This window comes from Dasypus novemcinctus, chromosome 19 (assembly GCF_030445035.2).
Source record: "Dasypus novemcinctus isolate mDasNov1 chromosome 19, mDasNov1.1.hap2, whole genome shotgun sequence".
Classification (NCBI taxonomy): Eukaryota; Metazoa; Chordata; class Mammalia; order Cingulata; family Dasypodidae; genus Dasypus; species Dasypus novemcinctus.
The window spans coordinates 17,267,303-17,279,743 of NC_080691.1; the positions used below are offsets into that span (position 1 = coordinate 17,267,303).

General features: G+C 44.0%; 1 protein-coding gene across 1 annotated transcript in view; it reads right to left on the bottom strand.

The window, feature by feature from the left end:
- Positions 1 to 12,441, bottom strand: part of DNAH10 (dynein axonemal heavy chain 10) — a 185,448-nt gene that overhangs the window by 41,236 nt on the left and 131,771 nt on the right. Inside the window, exons 52-54 of the mRNA XM_058281259.2 lie at positions 10,047 to 10,218; positions 2,902 to 3,102; positions 2,164 to 2,244 (exon numbers count right to left, since the gene is read on the bottom strand). Of these exons, the coding sequence (XP_058137242.1) occupies positions 2,164 to 2,244; positions 2,902 to 3,102; positions 10,047 to 10,218 (454 nt within the window). The remainder of the gene's footprint in view (positions 1 to 2,163; positions 2,245 to 2,901; positions 3,103 to 10,046; positions 10,219 to 12,441) is intronic.

Sequence of the window (12,441 nt, forward strand, 5' to 3'; positions counted from 1 at the left end):
TTATATCAGAGATTGGCAAACCACAGGCCATGGGCTAATTTTACAGTATGCCTCAGAAACTTTGCCTTGCTAACATCCATAGTTTGGGGCACAGTCAACCCAATCCCAAGAGACATATTCTAAGGGAAAAAAAGTCGAAGTAAATCTATGTAGTGTTATTTATAATAAAAACATTAAATACTAGAGCAAATCAAAATGGCTAGTAGACCTATGAAAACTAGGGTACATCTATGTCAGGGGTTGGCAAGCTACAGATTGCAGGATAAATCCACCCACCACCTATTTATGTAAATAAAGTTTTATCAGTACACAGCCACGCCCATTCATTATTTTTTTTTAAAGATTTATTTTTTTATTTCTCTCTCTCCCCTTCCCCCCTCCCCCCCCCCCCAGTTGTCTGCTCTCTGTGTCCATTCGCTGTGTGTTCTTCTGTGACTGCTTCTATCCTTATCCGCGGCACCGGGAATCTGTGTTTCTTTTTGTTGCATCATCTTACTGCGTCAGCTCTCCGTGTGTGCGGTGCCATTCTTGGGAAGGCTGCACTTTATTTCGTGCTGGGCAGCTCTCCTTATGGGGCGCACTCCTACACGGGGGACACCCCTGTGTGGCACGGCACTCCTTGTGCACATCAGCAGTGTGCATGGGCCAGCTCCACACAGGTTAAGGAGGCCCAGAGTTTGAACTGCGGACCTCCCATGTGGTAGGCGGACGCCCTATCCATTGGGCCAAGTCCGCTTCCCCCCATTCATTTTTGTCATGACTTTTTCTTGATGCAACAGCAGAGCTAAGTAGGTACAACAGAGACCATGTGGCCCACAACGCTGAACATATTCACCATCTGGTCTTTTACAGAAAGTGCGCCATCCTCCGAGCTGTATCATCAGAAAACAGTCATGCTCTCAATCATCCTCCCCCAAAAACTGCATTATAAAGGAAGTGATGACTTCTGTCTGCATAGAGGGACTATTTTTATTTCCTGGCTGATAAACGAATGCCGTACAATGGGCTGGCTTAGCAACAGGGACTGACTGGCTCACAGCTTCAGAGGCACGAAGGCCTACTTCCTCCCACAGGGGTGTCTTCTGGCTGGCCAGCAATCTCTGGGGTTCCTTGGCTTTTCCATCATGTGGCTGTGCACATGGCAGGGTCTTCCCCTTTCTCTTCCAGGTTCCATGGACCTCCAGCTTCTGGCTGCTCCCCAGGGCTCCCAATGTCCTTTGCTGATAAGGACTTCAGCCACATTGGCTGAAGGCCCCTCATTCAGCTTGGGCACTCCTTCATAACCACATCTCCAAAGGCCCACTTTATTTACACAAACAGGTGGTAGGTGGATTTATTCTGCAATCTGTAGCTTGCCAACCCCTGACATAGATGTACCCTAGTTTTCATAGGTCTACTAGCCATAGGACCAGGGCTGGGACCTGAACATGCCTTTTGTGGGACATGATTCAACCCCTGGCAGTGACTAATTACTTATTTATTGACTAAATATTTGTGAGATTGAAACTATTATTTACGACATCACCCAGTGTCACCTGTCAGAAATCCACTCAAGGTCCAGAGAAAAAATGTTTTCCCTGAAAATAAACTGATTTGCTTTCTTACATCAGAGATTAAAATTAATAGTCAAAGCCTTAGATATCTGAAACTTTAAAGACTAATTCAGCACTAGCTAATAATCAGTTTACCGCAAGGTTCCTGGGGCATCCTTTGTACTGGGGGTCTGTAACATTTTTCTATAAAGAGTCGGATAGTAAACATTTAGGCCTTACGAACCATATGGTTTCTGCTGCAATTACTCAACTCTGCTGTTGTAGCACGAAAGCAGCCATGAAAATATGTAAACCAGTGAATGAATGAAGCTGTGTTCCCATTTTATTTACCACAAAACAGGTGGCAGGACAGATTTGACCCACAGGTCATGGCTTGTCAAGCCCTGCTTTAGATGACACCTGATCAATTTTTATCCTATATTGTCCTTGTAAGTCCCTTCAAATCACTTTAGACATAGTATCAACCAAAAACAAACCAATAAAATAAAAAACCATTCACTAACATGGCCATTCTGAAGTAATCCACTGAACCAAAATTCAGTGTCAGAAAATTGATAACAAACTGCTTTGTTGTACCAACAATATAGACCCAATAGCAGCTGTGACTTACCTAAAAATGATTTAGCAACTGCGTACAGGGCTTGCGCGGGCCAGGGCATGAGCCAGTCAATACCAGTGTTATTTACCAGACCTGGAAAAGAAACAGATAAACTAAAAAAATGGTCACTCTGCAACCCTGGCTGCTCAAGAACAATGACACTCTTCAGTACTCAACAAATTGGTGAATGAACTGGACAGGCCATAGTCCAACTCATCAAGTCCAGGGTTTCTCAACCTGAGCGCTGCTGACATTTGGAGGTCAGGTAGATCTCTCTCGTGGGGGGCTGTCCTGCATGTTGGAGGATGTTTTGCAGCATCCCTGGCCTCTACTCATTAGATGCCAGTAGCAATCCTCAGCCCCACTGTGACAACTAACAACGGCTCCAGGCATTGACAAATACCCACGTGGGGGCAAAATCGCCCCTGGTTGAAAACCCCTGTTGTAAAGACAGGCACTATGCTTTCTAGGAGGTTGATGGAAAAGCAGAGAGCTATCCTGAACTCACTCCGGGCCTTGCACATGGGACCACGAGCATTTCCTCATGTCATAAGGACATCAACCCCATGTCAGAACACAAAAAGTTCATCAGCTTCAGGAAGAGCAGAGCGAAGACTGTCTGCACCATAGGGAAAAGCAGGTTTCAACCTAATTACCAGGTTGTGTTTCGCTTTGCTGGGGAACCTCCCTCCCCATCGCACAGGCTCTGCTAGAGGAGAAAATGGATTTGTGGGCTCAGTTCAAAGATACCTGGGAAATTTCTGCACCGGGTCCTCAGGGTATCCCCTGGCGACATGCCGAGGACAATGTGCAGGTTACTTGCACTCTTGTTCACAAAGTACTGCCACATCGACTCCTTGGCCAACCCAATCCCTTGCTTTGCAGCTTCTGATCCGATCTGACTTAGGATAGTCTCCTTTTCCTCTTCTGGGAAAAGTGCTGGTACAATTCCTAGAAAATGAAGATACATGACTTTTTCTTTTAAGTCTCCAGGGTTATTAGCTCTCTAGTGCCTAACAGAAATGACTGAAGCACAGTGTCATTGAATGAACACTTGATGCTGAGTCAAAAGAGCAGGGCTTGGGTCTACTCAGACCTAAGGCTCACTTGCCACATGTGAATCTCTTTGTGCCTCAATCTCCTCATCCATGAAATGGGGATAATAAATGCCTCCCGGTTATGTTAAAGGATTATTGTAAACATCAATATGTGTGTGTGTGTTGTGTGTGAAAATCTGCCTTATCTAAACTCTGAAGCAGTGTATAATTTTGTCCCCCCGGAGACATTTGGCAATGTTCAGAGACATTTTTGATTGTCACAACTTGGAGTGGGGGTTACTACTGGCCTCTAGTGGGTAGAGCCCAGGGATTCTGCTCAATATTCTACAGCACACAAGGGTCCCCCACAGCAGAGAATTATCCAGACCCAAATGTCAGTAGAGCCAAGGTTGAGAAACCCTGCAGCAAAGTGTGACGGATTTGGAGAACAAGTCACCTGGATCATTTGGAGTGTTATTCTGTGAGTGTTGCCTGAACCTGATTAGTCTTTATAGCAAATACACCCTGAAACCCGCAGTAGTGTTAACAGATACAGAGAAGAACAGGCCTGACATTTACATCCCTGCCTACCAGTTTGCCAGCACATGTGTGAAAAGTCTAATAACAACCCAAGGAAGCATGTGCTAAATCTCACGTAAGTAGCCTGGGTCATAGGTGCCCCAGGAATTTAGCAGAAAGGCGACTGCCACGGGCTGGGGAGGTTTCTTGGAGGAGGAAGAGCCTGGGTGGCACTAGAGCTAAACTTTGGAGGACAGGTGGAAAACCAAGTGTAGTTCTGTTGTTTTGTGCTCCCCAGCTGCCCCATTCCTCCTTCCTTGCCACAGATCCCTCTTCTCTATAGAGCCTCACTTCTCGCTCACTCTAAGTCCTTTGGTTTGGGTGGCAATGACACCACATCGGCCTTCTCTCACAACTGCACCAGCCTAGGAGAGCTTTTGTCACTTAACTAGCTCTTGGCTGTGTCACTTAACTAATCTGGGTTCCTCTGTGTATCTTTCTGAACAATTGAGGAACAACTGAGTTAGCCATTGGGAATTAGATGGGATAAAAGTGCCTAGACAGAACTTTTTACAAGTAATGCTTCTATAACATTTTTTCATTTGAATATTTGAATATTATCTATTTGAATTTGAAATAAAGTTACTAAATATACATATATATAGCTGCACCACCCTGACCACAGTGATTGGTTCAGGGATAGGCATGAGATCTGAGCCAGCCAATGAGGGTCTTGCATGGGACTTGGCCACAACTCCTCATTCAGCCAGGCTGAGAAGCAGGGAGGTGGCAATGGAGGCTGTAGGGGCCATTTGCCCTTTATTTCGGGAGAACCCAAGAATGCAAATAATTGGTAGCAACAACACTGACTGTAATTAACACCAGTGAACTACATATTTGAGTGCGGTTAAAAGGGAAATGTTTAGGTTGTATATATGTTACTAGAACAAAAAATTTTAAACAGTAAGACTGTACGAAAGAGAACCCTGATGTAAACTTTGAACAATAGTTAATATAATAGTACAAGTGTAATATATTCTTTTATCAGTTGTAACAAAGGCACCACACTAATGCAAAGTGTTAATAATGGGAATATTATGGGAACTCTGTCTTCTCTGCATGATTATTCTGTAAACCTATATCTTCTCTAATAAAAAAAAAATTATTAAAAAAAAAAGAATGCCAATAAAAGAGAGGAAAAAAGTAAAGCCAAGAATAAGAAAGAGACCAATTAATAGTGTCATTTGAGCCCCTGGATCCAACCATGTCCCTAAACTCTTCAGTTTTGTCAGTCAGTATAATCTCTCTTCTTCACTTAAGCCAGTTTGAGTTGAGTTTCTGTCACTTGCAACCATGGAGGCTGATAAAGAGAGGGGAAGAACAGTGAACCAGGCAGGAAGCAAAGGGGTGGAATAATTAATGGTTTAAAAAGCAAGTGTAAAGACTTCTTGCTCTTTTGTGCTCTCTTGCCTTCACCCTGTCCCAGTACCTGTCCTGGTACCAGTCCGTGTGCCAGTTCCTGCCTTCTGAGCCCTGCTCTCACCATTTTTCCTTACCACGCAAGTGAAACCTGGGCATTTATAATCTAGAATGGGAAACTGTAGTCTGTAAATCAGCCCACTTTATCACTTTTCAGCCCCTTCCTCTCTACCTGGGACCTAGGATCTGTTATTTTCTCCCATTTCTCTTCCCTCCCTACCTTAATAAATTACTGCCTAACCAACCCCACATGCTCTTGAAATTAGTTTCTGCAGCATAGTCAAGAACCTAGACAAAATCTGGTCATAGGTCCACTGGGAGAAAACTGGAAGCTTGTGCCTGGTTTTCCCCAGACTTCACCCATATGTCTTTTCCCTTCACTGGTAGTACTTGGTACCCTTTCACTAACATAAATAAATCACAGCTGTGAGTATGATTACATGCTGATCCTGTGAGTCCTCCTGACAAACCACAGAACCTGGGGGGGTGGTCTTGGGGACCTTCAGCACATTTTCCAAGATGGCAAGAGATAAAGAGGAGCTCACTCCTGGTTCCCCTCCTACCTACAGGTGAAGAGGAGCTCCCTCCTGGTTCCCCTACCTAGAGATGACAAGGAATCACTCCTGGTTCCCCTCCTACCTAGAGATGACAAGGACTCGCTCCTGGTTCCCCTCCTGCCTTCTTGGTCTCTGGCTCTCATTGGTCTCTTGGTCTCTTGGTCTCATTCCTCCTCTTCTGCCTGAATTCATCCTGCACTGTCTTCACTTCTCACACTCTCACCCTTGCCAGGTCCAGTCATCCCCATGGTTTTCACACCACATATCAGCGGTTCCTAAAATGGCACCTCCACACTAGACTCCTAAGTTTAGAACCAGACTCACCTACCCAGTGCCCATCTGACATCTCGTTTGGATTTCTCGTAAGTGTAGCAAACTCAGCACATCAAAAATGGCACAATCCCAGATTTGGTCTCCCTCATCTTAATGAACAGACCCAAAATCAGGGAGTTGTCCTTGATTCCCTCTCCCTCAACCCACCCTCATTCAAGGAGGAATTTCTGCCTTCAGGAGTTCAGAGTTCTCTCGAAAAGGTTGCATACAGTAAAGATTTAGCAAAATGAAAAAAAAAAAAAATGCCCCACAAGGCCCTGCACCTTATTTTGTGCCCCTCCCACCAGCTCACCACACCCCCACCATGCCAGTCTGTCCCATCTCAGTTCTTGGGCACTTTCCAACCCTGTGCCTGTACCACTCTTGCGAGCACAGTTCACCTGCCTGGCTCCTATGCACCTGTGACAGGCTGCATAATGGACCTCAAAGATACCAATATCCAAATCCCCAGAACCTGTGAAGATGTTACTTTATAACAGAGGTTCTTTTTTTTTTTTTTTTGCCTTTATTTATTTTTTTAATATTACATTCAAAAAATATGAGGTACCCATAGACCCCCCACCCCCCTCACACCACTCCTCCCCCCATAACAACATTCTCCTCCATCATCAGGAGAGATTCATGGCACTTGGTGAATACATCTCTGAGCACCGCTGCACCTCATGGTCAGTGGTCCACACCACAGCCCACACTCTCCCATGTTCCACCCAGTGGGCCATGGGAGGACATACAATGTCTGGTAACTGTCCCCATAACAGAGGTTCTTAACATTTTTTTGCAAGGACCCCTTACTAAGTCCACACTATACTGTGCATTATATAATATATCACACCCACACCAACACGTCCCCACAAGAAAAATGCTTTTTTTTTTAAATTTTCAATTCAAGCTCATGAACCCCTGGTTAAGAACCCATGCTTTACAAGGTAAAAGAGACTTTGCAGGTGTCGTGAAGTTAAGGCTCTTGAGATGGGAAGATTAGTCTGGATATCCAGATGGGCCTGATGTCATCACAAGGTCCTTATAGAAGGGAAAAGGTGGAGTTACAGTGAGGCAAATAGCAACGTGATAGTGGAGGCAGAGATTGGGGTGATGCGAGTCAAGGAGCCAGGGTATTCTGACAGCCTCTAGAATTTGGAAGAAGCAAGCAGCACATTCTCTCTGGAGCCTCCAGAAGAAACAGCCTGGCAGACACTTTTCTTTTAGCCCCTCGAGATTCATTTTGTGCTTCTGGCTTCCAGAACTACAAGGGAATAACTGTTGTTTCCAAGCCACAAAATTTGTGGTAATTTGTTATAGCAGCAATCAGGAAATTTATACACTTTCAGGTCTTAGCTTAAAGTCTCTTCATAGGAAGGCTTCTGTATCAAAGCAAAAATGGGTCCTGCCTTTATTCTCCTTCACTGCACCCTGTTCTTCTCATTCAGTACCTATCAGAATTCATATTCACTCTAGATCTTTGTAGGGTTTTGCTGTTGATGTTAATTTGACCTATTCTCACACACACACATACACACACACACTGGACTACAGGCTTTGAGGAGGACAGATGCTATAACTGTCTTATTTCCAGCTGAGTCCTCAAGTCCATAGGAAGGACAAAGAGCAACCCTTGTGGAATAAATCCAAGTGCATGGCATGGTACCTGCCCTCAAGAGCTGACAACCCAACAGAACAGACACGATTTAAAACTCAATGACTCACAGACAATTACGGGACATTGTGGATCCCCCCAGGGCCCACTGGATGGAGCGTGGGAGAGTGTGGGCTATGATGTGGATCATTGACTATGGGGTGCAGTGATGCTCAGAGATGTTCTTGCCAGGTGCAGTGGATGTGTCACGATGATGGGAGCGAGTGTTGCTGTGGGGGGAGTGGGGGGTGGGGGCGGTGGGGTTAAATGGGACCTCATATTTTTTGAATGTAATTTTTGAAAATAAATAAATAATTAAAAATAAATAAATAAAAATAAAACTCAATGACTGAAACTCAGCAAACAGACACTTAAAATGTGTGCATTTAATTGTATATAAATTTCATGCCAAAAGAAAAGAACTGTAAACAAATATTGGAATCTAGCTAATGATATATGCATGCTGAAGCATTCAGGGGGAAGTTTACCTATGTTGTAATATACTTTAAAATGCATAAAAAATGAGAGCAAAGAAGGGAAGGAGGGAGGGAGGATGGATGTTTAAAATATTAATGGCAGGGAAACGGACTTTGGCCCGGTGGTTAGGGCGTCTGTCTACCATATGGGAGGTCCGCGGTTCAAACCCCGGGCCTCCTCGACCCGTGTGGAGCTGGCCATGCGCAGTGCTGATGCGCGCAAGGAGTGCCGTGCCACGCAAGGGTGTCCCCCGCGTGGGGTAGCCCCACGCGCAAGGAGTGCGCCCGTGAGGAAAAGCCGCCCAGCGTGAAAAAGAAAGTGCAGCCTGCCCAGGAATGGCGCCGCCCACACTTCCCGTGCCGCTGACGACAACAGAAGCGGACAAAGAAACAAAAAAGCAGACAAAGAAACAAGACGCAACAAATAGACACCAAGAACAGACAACCAGGGGAGGGGGGGAAATTAAATAAATAAATAAATATTTAAAAAAAAATAAAATAAAATAAAATATTAATGGCAGAATGCAGGCGTTCAATGTAAAATTCATTCAGTCCAACTGTTATATTTGAAATTTTTCACAATATAATGCTGGGGCAAAAATTCAGTGAATAACAGCGTAACACAGTAACAAATAGAGTCAAGTGCCCATAAACATAATGGACCCATGGAAAAGGAAGTGAGTCCCTATAAGTCATTTGATCAAGCAAAGGCCACATGAACTTTAGCAGGGCCCCAAAGATGGACAAGATTACGATACAGCAGAGTGGTTGTGAATGTGACAATGACACAGAAGCTCCTGGATTCTCATCTCCCCTTGGCTCCTTCCCATCTGAGTGCTCTTGGGCAAATTATATACTATTGCTGTACCTCAGTTTCCTCACCTGTAAAATGTGGATGGAAATAGTATCCTCTGTTTTGGATGTTATATAAAAGTTCTCTGGGCAATGTGGTGCAAACACAGATAGCCAGCCAGCCAAGAAAGCATGACAAGACAGCTTTGTTAGAAAAAAGACCCTAGAGTGGGTGAGGGGAGCATGAGGGCAGCAGAGGGGCCGGCTGGGTTTACTGATCCTAGACTCCTGTGAGAGTCAGTGAACGAGGGGGTGTAGGGGAGGAGCACATGGGGGTCCCGGGCTCTAGCCTTTATTGTGAGGAGGGGTAGGACTCTCCCATGGATACAGGGATTGGAAGTTTCAAGCTATATGGTGTGAAAAGTAGAAGTGGCAAGGGCCATTTAGAGCTGAGGGCAGCTTCTTATCATCCACGCCATACTGGCCTTGCTATGAAATGATGTGATACGAAAGGGCAAGGGGCCTTTCAGAGAAGAAGTGGAAGGGACAGTTTGGAGAAGCTGGGGGTGGCTCCTTTCCTTACTAGTTGCACTTATGCCCGGGGCAGGGCTAGCTGGGATGGTTGCTTAAAGGGAAGCTTAAGACTAAGCCAGGCAGGATGACGAAGCACCAATATCGCTTTTTTATGCCATTGCATCTTCCTTATCAAGTTTTCATGGAGACTAAGCAATACACAGAAAGCTCTTACAACAGTCTTGGCATAGGGCAGTTGCTCAGTAACTATTAGTTGTAACTATTTTTGTTAATGTTATTACCATAGATAAGGAGAAGTGGATGGAATCAAGAGATTCTAAAGAGGGGAAAACCACAGGAGTCTCAGCAAAACGAAGGTTATCAGACCTAAGGCACACGGAGTTGTGAGGGAGGAATAAGAAAACATTTTCAAAGTGCACATGAAGTATCTAAAGGTAGTAAAGGTTTTAAAAAAAAGTTAACACTTATCAGATGGCCTCCCTCAAAAAGCTGAGCACTTGAGTACCAGCAAACACATTTCCAGCCTTCCCAGTACCTGAAGTTAACATATTGTTGATGAGCTCCAGGAAACCTTCCTCAGCCACATGAGCATCCGTGAACAGGAAGATCATTACTTTGTTTTCGATCCCAAGTTTCAGATAAAGGTTCTTCAGATCCTCCCGGAAATTGTTCTCGGAGTAACCCCGGCTCAGAAGGATCTCAAACACCTGACGACACAGAGCACAGTACTGCTGTGAGAGGACTGTACTGAGCAGGAATTATGAGGCACTGGGTGTGGCAGTTTGAAGTTCTGCTGTGACTCCCAGAAAAGATTGTTTTTGAACTAATTCATTTCTATGGGTGGGAGACCCTTTGATTGCATTAAATTCAGTTAAGAGAACCTTGATTAGATCACTTGATTAGATCGCTTTTGATTAGACTATGACAGTGAGGCAGGACTCAGGTTGGGTCTCCACCCTTTTACTGGAGCCTTATGTAAACAAAGAGAAAGAAGACACACAGAAAAGGGAGCTCTGCCATTTTGACCTGGCCACATGAGAGAGAGGACTCCATGTTCGCCTACAGTTGCAGAAAGACAAAGATGCTCAGAGAAGCTCAAGGAGACAAGGCCCAGGGAGAGATGCCTGACCATCCACAGCTGAGCCCCAGGAAGAAGAAGAGACAAATGAGCAGATCCACCATCTTGCCGGTCATAAACACAGACTTTTTTTTTTAAACAAATCTATTTTACTAATACATATGAACACAGCATAAATCCCTCCAAAGTGTACAATCAATGGTATCTGGTAGAATCACATAGTTGCATATTCAGCACTTTAATCATTCTTAGGGCATTTTCATTACGCCAATAATAACACTAATAATAAAACACACAAAAAAATTCATCACCTCTCAATCTCTCTATGATTCCCCTGCCAAACAGAGCTGCTCTTCTGTTTGTCACTAGTTTTTCTGGATATATATTTATAAAAAGTCTTATATATGGGGAAGTGGATGTGGCTCAATCGTAACTGGGCTCCCGTCTACCATATGGGAGGCCATGGGCTCGTGTCCCAGGGCCTAAAGGCAAGCTGGTGCACATCCGCAAAGAGCTGATGGCCCATGCCCGTGGAGAGCTGGTGCAGCAAGATGATGCAACAAAGGTAGACAAGTAGACACCACAGAAGAACGCACAGTGAATGGACAGAGAGAGCAGACAGCAAGCAAGCAGCAGTGGGGGGGGGGGGGAATAAATAAAGCTTTTTTTAAAAAGTCTTATATATGTAATATTAGCCATATTTGTATTTCACGTGAGGTTTTAATGTGCTATACGGTCCCATATTACACTTTTTAGCTTTCCTTCTGGTAATAAACATGACCTTAGACTTTCCCTTTCTATCACTGTCATACTCATATAGTAGCTCTGCTAGTCACAAACACTATGATGTGCTTTCACTATTTCCAGTCTTTACCAGTCCTTTTTACCAGTTCTGCATAAGCTAACCCTCAGCTTTCCATTCTCTACCCTCATTCTATTTTCTGATGACCTATATTCTAATTATTAACTCCATGAGTTTACACAATATATTTAGTTCATAATAGCACAACCATACAATATTTATTCTTTCGTATCTAATGTGTTACTCAACATAATGTCCTCCAGCTTCATCCATGTTGTCACATGCATCACAACTTCATCTCTTCTTACAGCTGTGTAATATTCCATCATGTGTACACACAACAATTTATCTATTCATCGGTTGATGGACATTTGGGTTGTTTTTATCTTTTGGCAATTGTCTCACACAGACTTTCACGTGCATTTTCACACATGCATTTTTACACCCATGCATGTACACACGCAATCACACAGTCACACTTATATGCACTTTCACACACACACGCACAAACTCAAGGTCACAAGAATGGCTTTCAGTCAAATATAGTTTGGTCTCTGGTTCTATCTGACCCCTGTAGACCCCTCTTCCTCCTCCCTGAGGGGCAGCTGTCTCACTTCCCCTAGAATATCTCTTAGCACCACCGTGCATGAACGACTCACTCTGAGCCCATGAACGACTCACTCTGAGCCCACTACCGACTGTCTCTACACTTCCAGGCCACAGGTACAACCCACTACATCCTAGTCCAATTCCTGACGGACTAGGATGCACAACAATTACCAGGTAGGAAAAGGCATCTGATTTATCGGGACTGATCAACAGAGAAAAATCAGCTTACCCAGAGGGTAGCCTCTTATCCACAAAAAAACATAGAAAACAGTTGTAACAACTATATTTAATAATAAATTATTTCAGTTACATATTTTATCAGATTGAAAAGTATATCATAATAGTTTTTCATTTTTAAGAAATAAATTAAACAAAAAGCCAATATATTTTTTTAAGTCCTATGAGTGGGAAACCATGAATTAACTGGGATTGCTCTTACTA